We start from the raw sequence: 15,843 nt of genomic DNA, 5'->3' as shown, positions 1-15,843 counted from the left end.
TGGTACCATTCTAGTAAATCTCCTCTGGACCCTCTCCAAGGCCTTAACATCCTTCCTAAGGTGTGGTGCCCAGAATTGGACACAATACTCCAGCTGAGGCCTAACCAGTGATTTATTAAGAAATATAAGATTAGCATATTTTCCGTCCTCTACCGTACCTTATATTGATCCATCAATCATAGTAAACATGCAAGCCCCCGAGTCCACAGTAACTTACATCAGGCAGCCTGCTGGATGCAACCATGGTGTCTTAAGTTCAGGCTGCCTTGTTACATCAGGATGCTCTCACCTTTTTATACTCTGTAATGAACAATCTATTTCACCCGACAGACCCCTGACTTCATGCTTGGTTCTGGTGGGAAGCTAGCACAAGCAGCTGTAATTTTGCTAATCTGTCATTTACAAGGGACACAGTCCTTGGTGTCAAGCAGTATTCAGTTGCTTTCCTTCAGTAATTTTCTCATTTTCCCTAAACTAACTTACCCACTGTTAATTATGTTATTATAGCATTACAATCATAGGTATAAACATCACACATCATAATGTATTCTATTACTCACTCTGGCTTCGACTTATATTGTGGTTAATAACAGACAAAGTCCTGTTCTTCCTCCTTATCTCATTAAACATTTCAGTTAGTTGACCACAGGAATATCTCAAGTGTTGCCTTGGCGACCTGTCTGCAGTGAAGTGCCTGTCTTTCCTGTAATGCATATAATATCACCCATTTTATGTCAACATATTTTAGCTGTTTCATGTTAGTAAATGTTTAAAACCTACAGTTGGCAGGCTATTTGGCTGCGGGGACCATCACAAACTAGCCAGATTGCTCATCCATTGTGTACACGCACGCACGCACGCACGCGCGCGCGCGCACGCACACACACACACACACACACACACACACACACACACACACACTGGAAGCTGGAAAGTGATAAGGAGTAATGACCATGGCTGGTTTTTACCATTCCCATCCCCAAGGTTTGCGGCAGCCAATTGCACCATCCTTGCCTTGGTGACACGAGTCTTTGGGGGAACGAGAGCTTATTCCTAACAAAGGGGAATTTACAATTTATTTCTTGTGCCTTCTCTCTAGGACGACTCTGAACTGAAAGAGATCATCTGCTGTACAAAGCCTTTAATAAAACAAATTCCTATTGACAATATAGCCCCTCAGTGGACAGATCTCCAGAGGAACACAGCCCTTACAATCCTGCTGGCACACTGTAAGTTCCCTTCTCTATGAGGCTGCAACTTATGACATACTTTTTTTTAAGAAGTGCAACTTTCAGAGGTCCTTTTTGTGTTGTTTGTTCCAATTCACTTTAATTATCCTGGCTTATAGTAGGATAATTTTACATCAGCAACACTCACCCTTTTGAGGGTTGTTGGAGATGAATATTTTATACAGTATATGAGTAATTTGAGACATGACATGTGGTAAGTGCAGCGTTTTTGTGAGGAACAGGTGACTTTGGACCGAGGTTCCTAAATCTTTCCACCACTGGGATTTTCCTCGCCTCATTTAAATTCTGGGCACCACACTTTAGGAAAGATGTCAAGGCCTTAGAGAGGGTGCAGAAGAGATTTACTAGAATGGTAAGGGACTTCAGTTACATAGAGAGACTAGAGAAGCTGGGGTTGTTCTCCTTAGAGCAGAGAAGATTAAGAGGAGATTTGATACAAAATCATGAAGTGTTTTGATAGTGTAAATAAGGAGAAACTGTTTCCAATAGCAGAAGGGTCAATAACCAGAGGACACAGATTTAAGGTAATTGGCAAAAAAAAGGTGTCATGAGGAATTTTGTTTTTACGTAGCGCATTGATATGATCTGGAATGCACTGCCTGAAAGGGTGGTGGAAGCAGATTCAATAGCAACTTTCAAAAGGGAATTGGATAAATATTTGAAGGGGAAAAATTTGCAGGGCTGTGGGGAAAGAGCAGGGGAGTGGGACTAATTGGATAGCTCTTTCAAATAGTTGGCACAGGCACGATGGGCCAAATGGCCTCCTCCTTTGCTGTATCATTCTATGATTCTATTTTATTTCTGGATCTGTTGTAGACCAATTGATAGAGATTGATTGCTATGATTAGTCAACAACTCCATTATTGTTGTATCATGCGACTACCAGGAGAGTAGAAGGCGAACCAGGTGGATCTTTTCGTCTAGCAATTCCTGTGTTGTTGAAGCGTAAGATATAAGCAAAGCCTGGATGAAGCACGGAAAATCTCAAGACGAGAAAAAAACATAGAACGATGGAGCCAGCCTGAGCTGTCCATTGAGGGCAGCTGGGTGTTGGAGGCAGGCTGGGCTGTCCATTGAGGGCAGCTGGGTGTTGGAAGCAGCCTGAGCTGTCCATTGAGGGCAGCTGGGTGTTGGAAGCAGCCTGAGCTGTCCATTGAGGGCAGCTGGGTGTTGGAAGCAGGCTGGGCTGTCCATTGAGGGCAGCTGGGTGTTGGAGGCAGGCTGGGCTGTCCATTGAGGGCAGCTGGGTGTTGGAGGCAGGCTGGGCTGTCCATTGAGGGCAGCTGGGTGTTGGAGGCAGGCTGGGCTGTCCATTGAGGGCAGCTGGGTGTTGGAGGCAGGCTGGGCTGTCCATTGAGGGCAGCTGGGTGTTGGAGGCAGGCTGGGCTGTCCATTGAGGGCAGCTGGGTGTTGGAGGCAGGCTGGGCTGTCCATTGAGGGCAGCTGGGTGTTGGAGGCAGGCTGGGCTGTCCATTGAGGGCAGCTGGGTGTTGGAGGCAGGCTGGGCTGTCCATTGAGGGCAGCTGGGTGTTGGAGGCAGGCTGGGCTGACCATTGAGTTTGGCCTAGAAGAAGCCTCTGGTCCGATGAGTCCAGTCCAGAACACCCGTTCCTCTTGACTGAAGAACGAACAGGGAAAGAACGGGACTGATCAATAATGCAGAACCAATAATGCACACTTACAAACTTGCTTATTGTGGTAAGCACATATGCCTTTGCTTTCTCTACAACTTTCACAAGACTTGCAGTGTTTTCTTACTCAGCGGCAGGGCCGTCTAACAGTGGTGCTGGCTTTTCGGATGGGAAACTTTCATTAAGTAACGTGGTTCTGAGTTTTTAAAAAAATTGCCCATGTTTATTTCTCCTATTATTTTATTGAAGCTGATGACTGATGCTGGGTTACAATGCCGTGGGTATGTTGCCAAAATGGCCTTTCTTCTTGTATGAGTCTAGACGGTGAATGTTAATAGGCTCTTCAACCCGTGGGAGATCAGAGCCAAGCACAGTCCTGTCCCCACACGTACACTTTCCGGGAGAGGTCACTGGAGAGCAATGAGGATGGGATTTGCCTCTCTTCTGCGGCAATCTCCGCGCCCGGGTGGCCCTGGAGAGGGAGCACGCGGTGTCTGCCGGTACGCTTGAGGCTTTCCGCGACCGGTGGGCACCGCAGGGACTGGAGTGCATCCTGGATCATTATAATAAAATTATTATTTGACACTTATTTTGGTTTATAATTTGTTGTAAATAAAAACACACCCTAACTCCCGCCCCACCCCCAACTTCTTATAAAAGGGCGGCCTAAATCACACACACAAAAAATGGATGGGAGACCTGAGCCAAGGGTGCTGAGACCAATTGTGTAGCATCCATACCTTTGTCCTGACTGAGATCAGCTAGTTCAACACAACTGGAGATTGAACTGGGGAACTCCCTGGTCTGTATGGTTCCAGTATCTTGCACAAATGACTGATCAGTGCATTTACCAACTGAGCTATAGGACAGCAATTCTCACTTTTAACAGCCAAAGGAGAAATGGCCACTGTTTGCAGCTCAGTATTTGTGGAATGTGGTGTTCTCTTCCATGTACGAAATCTCCATTCACAGCCCCGTGTTTTGTTGATGGACGTAACGTCTTGCGTTTTCCTCTGTTCAGTTGCAGATTATATAAAGAAATTTGCTGCCGAGGGGGATTCTGTGCTAAGTGACTTTGAAAGAAATTGTGAAGCAAACAATCAGGTCAGTACCTTTTTTTTTTCATTCAGCTGCACAAACATGTCTGTGCTTTCTCAGGTCCCGACATGTTATGGAATAGATCCCTCATTGCAGAAGTATATATTAGGGGTCTTCCTTTGTTCACCAGATCTGGAAAGACCCTACAATCCCCAGCACTATCTTCCCCCCGCCCCCACCCATCATATCATCCAATTTTCTCTTAAGGCAATTCCTGGGCTTTCGCCTCCATTACCTTGTGTGAAAGTGTATCGATCCTTTCTGTGTGGAGAGCTTCCTTATATCAGTCCTACATATTTGCCTTTTGCTAGTTGTGTACGCAGTTGGGTGACGTTGCCTGTTGGCAAGGCAACAACCATTTGTTGCCAGGGGGCTTAGGTTTTAAAACCTATTTTTGAGATAATAAAGTTTCATATTTTCTTTCCCTGTTTCAGCTTCAGGCAATATTTAATGACCTTAATCCTGTGTGTGAAAAGCTGAGCGACAGGAGGAGAAGCATCAAGTGTCCTTTTGTGGTTCAGGAGCACTCCTGTGACCTGCCTACCCTTTTGAGTGCTTTCAACAATTTGTTTTGCATAGTGCAGCTAGTGAGTCAGTGTTAATGGGACTCTGCTGAACGGCTGCCTGATATTTGTCTGCCTGGTTCTTTTGTTTTGGTCTATTCTCTGCAGGGGAACCTTATTCCTTTGCGGAATCCATTGTCTAAGTTGTACCCCTATCCACAGTCATCCTTTTAATTCAATATATATTTTTCCCCCTCCGATTTTTTTGTGCTTATTCCTCCTCTCCTGAAGGTGGCGACAGTTCTGTAGGAAGCGATTGTCTACAGTACCCTATCCAAGTGACCATTTTTCACATATGTGCCGGGACAGTGAATGTAAGTGGACTGTTCAACTGAGTCCAGTCCTTTCCTCATCCGGCATTGACACACATGCACTTGCAGCAGGAATAGTAATCAGGAGCAGCAACTTTGGTTAATTCCCCCCTGTCCTTTTCTTCTCTTCCCCCTCCCCCATAGCCTCTGGGACATTGAGATCAATGCAATGCCCACTCTGCCACCTTCATTGAGATCAGTTAACAGCACAGTCCAGGCATTGAACCTTTCTGGTCTGTGAGGCTCAGTTCCGCACCTGGCACTTTTACCCCACTGAGCCAGCAGGGACCATCCACGTAATATTTAAAAGGCACAAAACTTGCACGAAGGGGTGTGCAGCAGTGAAGATTGTGGGGGGGGTGGGGTGGGTTTACCATTACAGTTATCTTGTCTGTTTTGTTATTAGAAGATTGAGCATCTTCAGAGGAAAGGTGAAGATGAAGTGAATATAAGTGAATTCAAAGCTGCCGTCCTCACATACAGCAAGGCAGTCGAAACAAGGTACCGTTCACCCCTGTCCGTTTGGTAAGAAGAGTACATGTTTAAAAAAAAAAGTTTCCCAGGTTCATGAAGGTGCAGATTTCAGGCACCTGGGTGTCCTCTGGTAGCTCACTCAGATGGCCCTTGTTCATGAGTGAGCCTAGACTCAGGCTGTTCAATCGTGCAGTACGTTGCAGTTGAGCTGATATCTGCGCACGTGCACTTTAAAACAGGGATCGTTGGATGCTGATCAGGCTGGCTGATTTTTAAAAAAAATTATCCTTTCCCTCCCTAATTCGGAGGCTGGGAGGACTGAGGCAGGCTGGAAGGGCTCAGGCTGGGAGGACCACTAAGGCCAATAGCAGCACCCGGGCAATTGACCAGGATGTGATCAGTTGACCTAGCAAGCAATTACCAGGGCTATTTGTCCTAGAGCTGGGCTAACTTGACTTACATGGCATCCACCCAGGACATTGTTCTGTGCCAAAATGAGGAGTTCAGACCTGGTCATGATTCAGTTCGTATAAACAATTTAAAGGTGGTGATTATGTAATTTAAGTGGTGTTTATCATTAATGGAATGCTTCTTTTCCAGCCCCTATAATCATCAATTGTATTGTCGAAGAGCCTATTGTTACCTGCAGCTGAATGATCACCGGTGAGTCCCGGCCGTGGACACTTTCCTTGTAACAAATGGGACATCTTTATGCTTCAATCCATTAGAACACATTTTGATAAATTTACCAGGATCCTATTCCATGATGGGGGGAGCGGGTTGTCTTTTGAATCTCAATGTTTTGGATGATGTATTGCCCCCGTGGGAGTTTAAGTGGGATGCTGATTTGGGGAATCTTGTAGAACTTGCTTTGATCCTTTGGTCGCTAATCCACATGTGAACATTACTGAAGAGTGAAGGGACTACTACCTGGGAGGACGAGTAGAAGGAGCTGCGGGGTACTGGCTGCGGACAGGATGTTCCATTTCCCCAGCACTGACATGCTTTGCATCGATATCAAAACAAGTCACAAAAAAAAAATGAGGCACCCCCCCCCCTCCCCCCTCCTTGCCGTTGTTTACAGTCAGTGCTGTCTGGGAGGGTGGGAGTGAGGCTGTGGATTCAGTATCTGGCTGCTCTTTCATTGCTCCGGTGGCATTCTAGTCCTGCAGGTTTGCGATGCATGGGTCTTACGCAGCCAATAGTGAAGCCAAAGTAAAATGGCTGGATTTGTGAGCACCAGTGGCCTGCATGCCACTGCCCCCCTCTCCCCTTCTACTCCCTTTAAGAAGTGTGCGATGCTAGGAGCAGGTTCACAATTTCGTAGGAGTGTTTGTGTGAATCTCTCCTGGAGTCGTCTTTTGAGACGAAACGCTTGATTTGATTACATAAAGATAATTTTTTTTCTCCTTTCAGAATGGCGATATTGGACAGTATTAGAGCAGCAGTACTAAAACCAGATTATTTTAAGGTAGGAGTCATCCTTTTAGTTGATTCTTTTTGGGGTTTTTTAAAAGCATATTTGTTATCCAAAGAGAAACCTTTTTTTTTTAAATGTGCATAATTCTTGCCACCCTATTATTTCTGTGTTTCTTCAGTCCAGCTGGGCTTGGCCTCTGTTCCTAAGAAATAGACACAATTGTGAGGAAGAGTAAGAGGGAAGCATGGGACACTGGATGCAGACAAGATGTTCCATTTCCCCAGCACTGGCAGGCTTTTTTGCATTGATTTTTAAAAAAAAATAGTAACAAGTTACAAACAAAAAATCAGGCACGTCTCATTACTTAGCAGCAATCATTATTGACCCCTCGCACTGGAATTCTGAAAAGCCTGTGTGTTCAACTCCTCTGTTCATATAATAAGGGGCCTCCTACTGCTTGTTACAGAAAATTATGAATAATTTATAGATAAAATTTTACACAAAGTGGAGCATTTATTTTGTCTTTCAGTATGATTGAACTCTCTGTGCTCCTGCTTTTCGTTGGATGGTTTATGTTCAAGGCCACTAGAATTCTCTTTTCACGGAAAATTGCAGAATGAGTTACCCAAAACACCAGTAAAAATCCCAGAAATCCACGTAATAAAAACGTAATGCGACTTATCCTGTCGCCCGTAAGTCAGTGACCCTGATTCTGTTCTTTGTATAGCTGAAGTGTAAACTCTCAGTTGGTTGTTGGTTCCCCCTCTTCCCCCCTGCCCCAAGTAGCTTTAATATCTTGTTCTATTCACTCTGCTCCCCAGGGCCATTACTTCTGTGCTAAAGGCCTCCTGTCAGCAGGCTACTCGGAATATGCTAGAATAGTGAACAGAAGAGGCACCGACCTCTGCCAAGCGGGAGGAAGTGACATCACAGTGTTGCAGGAACAACATAGTGAAATTCAAGTGGAAATGAAGAAAAAAGGTAATTAAATGTTTATCAACGTCTTCTGGCAAATCCTTTTCTACGATTCTATGGGATGCATGGAAAGAGCAGGGAGAGGGGATTAGAGTAGATATCCCGTTCTATTACCAGTGAAGGCTGGAGATTTGTTTTTTGAGGAAGTACTGGCTTCAATCAGTCGGCAGGCCCGCTGTCACTAAAGGAGCCAGAGTTGGTGAAGTTAACCGTTGGAAGGTTGTGGGGGGCTCACTGCTGCGAGGGGACCAAGTTAAAGTACGTTTCTGTGTAGCCTTCGGTCAGCATGTTCTGAAACGTGAAAATCAGGAGGGAATCGCGCTGACCTGCATACTGTAGCTGTCATATTTGTTGTACAGCGAGCCAGTAAACACACACTGTGCCATGTGCAGCGACAACAGCAACAACTTGCGTTTATACAGCACCTTTAGCGTAGTAAAACATCCCAAGGCGCTTCACAGGAGTGTAATCAGACAAACATTGACACAAGCCAAAGAGGTTGATAGTAAGACGGGTGACTAAAAGTTTGATCAAAGAGATAGGTTTTAAGAAGCGTCTTAAAGAAGGAGAGAGAGGCGGAGTTACAATCAAACACTGAGCAAGTGCAGGAACTCCCGCAGTGGCTGACATACATTTTATTTTTACAGGCAACTGTGAAACATCAAATGGGCAAAACAGTTCGAGGTAAGTGGATTGTTCAACATTTGAATTGTTTGCCCAAAAGGATTCTTTGGGAGAGGGTAGATACTGTATTTTTAAATAAAAATTGAGGAATTTCTGCATTTCCTGTATTTCAATAAATAGGTTCAACCTATAACTACCTGTAGCCACTGTGATTTGTCCAACTAAAATGCAAGGTGAGCGAATGATTTTTCTATTTTTCCCCCCCACCCCGGACAGCTGTGCCCTCTATCCCGCAATGCATAGGTGATTTTATTTTTAAATGTCTTCCTCTGTGGGATTGAGAGGTCAGCACATGCACTGAGTAATAGTACACAGACACCAAATTTATTAGTGAAGACATAATTTAAAATGAGAAAAAAAAATTTCTTTTGGGTTGCCGGGTGTGTTCTGTCCTCCATATCTGTTCTGTCTAAATGACTTGTTGAATATTAAAAATCTCAGTTATTCCATGTCACACGCTGAGAGATGGTGCATTCCTGCAATCCAATGACTAATTCAGAGAATTTGAGTGAAAGTTCCCTTGTTTTGGTTGGAATCTTGTTTTTGAATATTCAGTGTATGAACGAAAGAAAGAACTTGCATTTATAAAGTGCCTTTCACTCTTCCAAGATGTCATAAAACTCTTTACAGCCAATGAATTGCTTTTGAAGTGTAGTCACTGTTGTAATGTAGGGAAATGCGGCAGCCAGTTGGCGCACAGCAAGGTCCCACACGCAGCAGTGAGATAAATGATCGGATCATCTGTTCCTTTTTTTTTTGGTTGTGTTGGTTGAGGGATAAATGTTGGCCAGGACATCATAAGAGCTCCCTGCCTGTCATCAAATAAGGATCTTGTGCATTGACCAGAACAGGCAGATGGGCGCTCAGTGAACCTTCTCATTTGTAAGATTGCATCTGCGAGAATGCAGCACTCCCTTGGCGTGTCAGTCTAGGTTATGTGCTCAACTCCAGCAGTGAGGCATGAACCGACCGACCTTCTGACTCGGAGGAGGGAGTGCTACTGCTGAGTATAGATATTTACTTTTGAGAAGTTTTCCTCCTCCACTTTTCCCAGGCCTGGGGTAAGGAGAGTCGGGAAGAAAGCTACCTGCTCCCTGTCACTACCAGTGATACTCTGCACTAGTTTCCGGGCGGTGCCTGAGGATGGCCTGCTGACCACTCCTATTTTTGATTTGATTTCTTTTTTTATTTTGCTCCCTCCCTGTGGCCTCTATTTGGATTCTCCACTCTGTGACTCGACTGAATTCAGGAACTAATTGGTCTGGGATTTGAAACTGAAGCCCACGACCCCTTTGCTCTTCCTTGTGAATAATTTGTTTCTAATCAGTTGGGTGGGTGCAAGGGCTGGTACAACCCCATCATTCCCAAGTGTGATCATTCCCCGCAGGGCTGCTGGGACTTATCGCCAAGTTTTAGTTGATTTTGGGCGACCTGAGAAAATTAGAGCCAGGCCATTGAGGAGTTAAATCAGGAAGCACTTCTTCACACAAAGGGTAATAGAATTCTCTCCCCCAAAAGGTTGTGGATGCTGAGTCAATTGAACCTTACCAGACTGAGATTGATAGATTTTTGTTCGGTAAGGGTATCAAGGGATATGGAGCAAAGACGGGCAAATGGGGTTGAGATACACATCAGCCGTGATCTAATTGAATGGCGGAACAGGCTCGAGGGGCTGGATGGTCGTCTCCTGTTTCTATGTTCCTATGTCTCGTTTTCTCCTGTCATTGTTCAGTCCTGTTCCTATTTTATTTTCCCTGTTACGCTTTATTCAGTAAAAAGGGGACCATCCTGAGTGGCGAGGACAGCCCCATGCCTGAGCTGGTGTCTGACTCAGACGACGGCCGTGATTATTTTCAATCTTTGGAAGGACACGAAGCAATCCGAGTTTTCAGAGGGGAAGAATTCCAGGTAAATTTTAGATTCATCAGGTCTGAATTTCTTTGATAACTTTGAAAAATATTTCCTCCTTCATAAAGTCAGGCCAGGCCCCAATCCAGACGTGAACAATGGGATTGCAACTTCCTCCTCCCACTCCGCAGTCAGAGCGGGGGGTGGGGGGAGGGGGGGGATGCGTCCACGGGCTTCTTCTCTTATCCCCGGGCCCCGATCAGTGGTATCTCAAGCTTCCTCTGGAGCAACGTGATGTTGGGCTATAAATTACTATTGGCCATAATAGCCGATGAACAATTAACACTTTCATATGACATTCCTCCACCCATTGTTTTAATGGAGGTGATAACCCATTGTTTTAATGGAGGTGGTAACCCATTGTTTTAATGGAGGTGATAACCCATTGTTTTAATGGAGGTGGTAACCCATTGTTTTAATGGAGGTGATAACCCATTTAAAATAAATGGGCTTTACAAGCAGGCTCAGTGCTACATGAGTGAATGAGGTGAATCTGTGTCGGGTTTGAATTCTCCATGGCAGAAGGAGTTTCCTTTTATCAAGAATTTTGGTGCCCAGTGAAGTAGTGTCGAGGAAGAATAGAAAAATCATTAGCCTTGTTTCCTTGTTTCCTTTTCCAGGCAGCCTGGGAAAACCTGATTGATAACTTAACCGAAAAAAACTACGAGATTTTTGGTGAGTCAGAGGAGAAAAATGTCTGCCACACGCACTTCCTTTTCCAATTGCTTTTCTTTTCTCTGGTTTGTTCTCTCTATCTGTCTGTCTGTCTATGTCTGTGTGTTTCTTGCACTTTCCCATCACTTTTCTTGCGTGAATTTTTCCATCTCCCATTTGTGAAAAAATAAGCTAGAAACTCCCATCTGCTTAGCTGGTGTTTGGCCGTTCATTGTATGCCTCCTGACTCATGAAATTCACTGCGTGCAGTCCCTCTGTGTAAACCCTGGGGGGTCCATTAAGCGCTGACTCAAACTGAATGAGATATTCATGGAGTTCATGGTGTAAACTGGGTAGAAGTAGGTGAGATTTCTGATTAGAGATTGAACAATAGAAACAGTTCCCTTCCAACCCCCCACCCCCGATGGCCTTATAGGCAAAGGTAGCATCTGGTGTGCAACTGAGCTACGTAAACCAGGAAGGATCCAGATCTGATTTCTGGTCTATGCACAGCTGCACTTGAGCTCGTGATGGGGGTGCTGCAGTTCCTGGACTATGGGGGGGTAACAGCATAGGAACATAGGAACAAGAGTAGGCCATTCAGCCTCTCGTGCCTGCTCCGCCATTTGATAAGATCATGGCTGATCTGTGATCTAACTCCATATACCCGCCTTTGGCCCATATCCCTTAATACCTTTGGTTGCCAAAAAGCTATGTATCTCAGATTTAAATTTAGCAATTGAGCTAGTATTAATTGCCGTTTGCGGAAGAGAGTTCCCAACTTCTACCACCCTTTGTGTCGGGGTTCCTGCCCCCACTGGTAGGTTATACATATGTTCCAGTTGGGCAAGAACAGGATTGAGGTTGGCTATGATTTCCCACACAATCGAATAGTCTGCCTATACTGTCTGGAGTCACACATGACCCCTTGGATGAGGTGAAGGAGGGCTGCCAGGAGGAATGGAACCAAACCCAGAAGATCAGGAAAGGAGTCAGGGCGAGCAGGAACAAGTATATGAGCTGAGGTCTGTCTGGTTCGTCCTCGATGCTTTTGCTACATCCAGACTCAGCTATTCCAATGCTCTGCTGGCCGGCCTCCCATCTTCCACCCACCATAAACTTGAGCTCATCTAAAACTCGTGCTGTCCGTATCCCGACTCGCACCAAGTCCTGTTCACTCATCACCCCTATGCTCGCTGATCTACGTTGACTCCTGGTTCCCAAACGACTTGATTTTAAAATTCTCATCCTCTTGTTGAAATCCCTCCGTGGTCTCACCCCTCCCTATCTCTGTAACTGCCTCCAGCCCTACAACCCTACGAGAACTCTGCGTTTCTCCTATCCTGGCCTCTTACGCATCCCCGACTCCCTTCGTCCACCATCCTTTTGGTCACATGTCGTAATGTCGCCTTCTTTGGCTTGGTGTCAATTTTTTTGTCTGATTATGCTCCTGTGAGGCGCCTTGGGACATTTTATTACATCAAAGGTGCTATATAAATGCAACTTGCTGTTGTTGGTGTGCACATTCACCCCTCTATCCATTTGTTTTGTTGTAGATGAGATCCTTGAAGAGGAGCCTGAGAAAAGCATTAAAAGCCAGAAGTCAACTCCCAAAGCTGAAAAGAAAAACCCGGTAAAAGCATATGTTGGGTGTGCGGTTTGTGCCGTCAGTACCTCCCACCGCGCCCCCCCCTCCAGCGTTGCAAAATTGGGGAAAGTGTGTCAGAAGTGTAACAGGCCTACGTTGTGTTTGGTAAATGTTAAATTGAAATACACTCGGGAAGTTCCAGTCATGGAGACATTCAAGCACTGGAGGCAGTGCAGGGAAGAGCCTCGAGCCTGATCCTTACTGTTACAGGTCTGGGTTATGAGGAAAGAACAGAGAAAGACCGGCTTTTCAGCCTTGAAAGGTGGTGTCCGAGAGGTGATCTGATGCATGTTACTTACTATCTGATATACCTTTTATGAGTAAATCTCGACAATTATTTTGAACTAAATTGCAAGAGAAAGATGAAGGCCCACAGATTCAAACTAGTACAAGGTAAATTCAAGACTGATATCAGGAAGTTCTTATTCACGCAGGGAGTGATCAGTACTTGGAATGGACTTTGGATAGTGTGCTGGAGGTGAAACCCCTGGAATCATTTAAGAACTAATTGGATGCTGCAATGGGGGGACTTTAGGGCCATTGTGGACGGACAAACTAAGATGGGCCAAAGGGCCTTCCTCATCTGTAATTGCCCTGTGAGCTCTTACTGTAGTAGTTTTCTAAAATAAGATTTCTTTTTTTTTTCTCCCCCTTTTTTAGTGTGAAGAACTTCCTCCAGATCCCAATAGCCAATTGTAAGTAGAGGAAAAAATCATATGTATTAAAAATTGAGCTGCCCCGCCCGCATGGCATGGCATATCGGGTTACCAATGCACTGTGCCATGTGACATAGCAATAAGAGATTGCTAGCAATTCTCTTTTTCTTTGCTTCTCCCCCTTGTTTTTCCTCCTTCTCCTTTCCCCCTGATGGTGTTGCCTCCTTGCAGGGGTGCAGTTCCACAGGCGCCCGCAGTCCTCCGTTATCTCGCCCAAGTGGTCGCTGTTGTGTCGGCAGTTGAGGCAGCCATTTCGCACACAACAACGACCCGCCAACAGCAGTGCGACGAATGACCGGGGTTAGCCTGTTTTTCTTTTTTTTGTTTATGGCATTGCTTGAGGGGGAGAATGTTGGTCAGGACACCGGGACAGCTCTCTGCTCTTTCTCGAATCGTTCCTGAACCAGCAACACAAGCAGACATGACCTCCGTTCACCGGCCCTTATCTGAATGGCTAAGCACCACATCAGCACTCATTGAGCTACCAGAGGGGAAACGGGGGGGGGGGGGGGGAGGGAGGGGATAAAAACCCAAGAAATCCCATTGGTGGCTCAGAAAATCCAGTAGCTGACCCATACACACACCAGGACAATGCCAGGACACTCGATCCCTGGAGTGCGCTGAGTTAGCTGATCTCAGTCAGGAAGCTCTTAGGGAGTGACACAATTGGCCTCAGTGACCTTGGGTTGGGGGCAAATGAACTCACCCTTGCTGGAAGTGTGTATACATCTGTTACAAACAGAATTGGGTGCAGTGGTGACGCCCACTGCAGTCGAATAGCCCGCCGAGCCTCACTGTCTGGGCTCGCGCGTGAAGGATGACCATTTAAATGAGGCGGCCATGGAATCCCGCCCCAGCAAGAAGTTGGCGCCTGCACCTGAGGCGAAGGAGAAAAAAAATTGGCAAGAAAAATAAAATGAAGGTGTTTTGTTAAAATTAACGAACTTCACACATCTCTGTACTTTAGATATGTAGAGAAAAACGGATCCGAGAAAAAATCTCCCACAGAAGCAAAAATTGAAGGTAAATGGATTAGCCTCAAATCCATCTTATTTCTGATTCTCTACATTAATCTACATCTTCCAACCAGCGAGACACTGAAAACTAATGACACTTATTTTATATGGGGTTATCCACGACTTTTCAAATAAGCTAGTATTTTCCTTTTATTTATGTGCTTCTAATGAATTTAATGCATTGTTACAGTTTCCATAAATCGAAATAGAATTTAAAGATGTTTTAAAGAGTCCGGTATGTGCTTGGTTTGTTTTTTCCGCACCCCCCCGGTTGCAAGGATCGACACCTTTATTTTACCTAAATGACACACAGCCTTAAACTTGCACCATCAAAATACAATGAGGTGCCAATCCCTCTGAGTGAATAGTATCTGAGACTCGTTTTGTCCCAACAGTTTTAGGTTGGAGGGTAGTTTATAGAATCATACAGCGCAGAAGGAGGCTATTTGGCCCATCGTGCCTGTGTCGGCTCTTCAAAAGGGCTATCCAATCAGTCCCACTCCCCTGCTTTTCCCCATACCCGAGAAAATTTTTCCTTTTCAAGTACAATTTCGTCTTTTAAAAAGCATTTGGACAGTTACATGGGTAAGATGGGTATAGAGGGATATGGGCCAAGTGCAGGCAATTGGAACTAGCTTAGTGGTATAAACTGGGCGACATGGACATGTTGGGCCGAAGGGCCTGTTTCCATGTTGTAAACTTCTATGATTCTAAGTATATATCCTATTCCCGTTTGAAAGCTACTATTGAAACTGCTTCCACCACCCTTTCAGATCATAACAAATCGTTGCGTGAAAAAAATTCTCTTCATCTCCCTCCTGGTTCTTTTGCCAATTATCTTAAATCTGTGTCCTCTGATTACCGACCTTCTTGCCAGTGGAAACGGAACTATCTACTCCATCATGCCTTTGTTACCTCTAGACTTGACTATTCCAGTGCTCTCCTGTCCCATCATCCACCCTCCATAAACTTGAGCTCATCCAAAACTTAGCTGCCTGTATCCTAACTCGCACCAAGTCCCGTTCACCCATCACCTGTGCTCGCTGACCTACGTTGGCTCCCAGTCCGGGAACGCCTCTATTTTAAAATTCTCATCCTTGTTTACAAATCCCTCCGTGGCCTCGCCCCCTCCCTACCTCTGTTACCTCCTCCAGCCCTACAACCCTCCGAGATCTCTGGGCTCCTCCAATTCTTGCCTCTTGCACATCCCCGATTTTAATCACCCCACCATTGGCAGCCGTGCCTTCAGCTGCCTAGGCCCTAAGCTCTGGAATTCCCTCCCTAAACCTCTCTGGCTCTATACCTCTCCCCTTTTAAGAAGATCCTTAAAACTTACCTCTTTGATCAAACTTTTGGTCACTTGTCCTAATACCTCCTTATGTGGCTCGGTGTCAAATTTTGTTGATAACGCTCCAGTGAAGTGCCTTGGGAGGTTTTTTGACGTTAAAGGCACTATATAAATACAAGTTGTTGTTGTTATCAAAACCCTTTTAAT

The 15,843-nt window shown here is 45.3% G+C and overlaps 1 protein-coding gene across 2 annotated transcripts in view; it reads left to right on the top strand.

Annotated features, from left to right (window-relative positions):
* Positions 1 to 15,843, top strand: part of LOC137301458 (E3 ubiquitin-protein ligase DZIP3-like) — a 57,894-nt gene that overhangs the window by 13,652 nt on the left and 28,399 nt on the right. For both annotated transcript variants that reach the window (XR_010958295.1, XM_067970960.1), the window contains exons 6-17: positions 1,100 to 1,229; positions 3,903 to 3,985; positions 5,260 to 5,354; positions 5,928 to 5,990; positions 6,744 to 6,798; positions 7,569 to 7,728; positions 8,370 to 8,406; positions 10,179 to 10,314; positions 10,935 to 10,989; positions 12,525 to 12,601; positions 13,277 to 13,311; positions 14,300 to 14,355. Coding sequence is in view for 1 of the 2 variants with exons in the window: in XM_067970960.1 (XP_067827061.1) it covers positions 1,100 to 1,229; positions 3,903 to 3,985; positions 5,260 to 5,354; positions 5,928 to 5,990; positions 6,744 to 6,798; positions 7,569 to 7,728; positions 8,370 to 8,406; positions 10,179 to 10,314; positions 10,935 to 10,989; positions 12,525 to 12,601; positions 13,277 to 13,311; positions 14,300 to 14,355 (982 nt within the window). In the remaining variant the exon portion in view is untranslated. The remainder of the gene's footprint in view (positions 1 to 1,099; positions 1,230 to 3,902; positions 3,986 to 5,259; positions 5,355 to 5,927; positions 5,991 to 6,743; positions 6,799 to 7,568; positions 7,729 to 8,369; positions 8,407 to 10,178; positions 10,315 to 10,934; positions 10,990 to 12,524; positions 12,602 to 13,276; positions 13,312 to 14,299; positions 14,356 to 15,843) is intronic.

Source organism: Heptranchias perlo, chromosome 33 (assembly GCF_035084215.1).
Source record: "Heptranchias perlo isolate sHepPer1 chromosome 33, sHepPer1.hap1, whole genome shotgun sequence".
NCBI lineage: Eukaryota > Metazoa > Chordata > Chondrichthyes > Hexanchiformes > Hexanchidae > Heptranchias > Heptranchias perlo.
The sequence above is the reverse complement of the archived record's forward strand: the minus strand, read 5'-3'. Positions and strand labels throughout refer to the sequence as shown.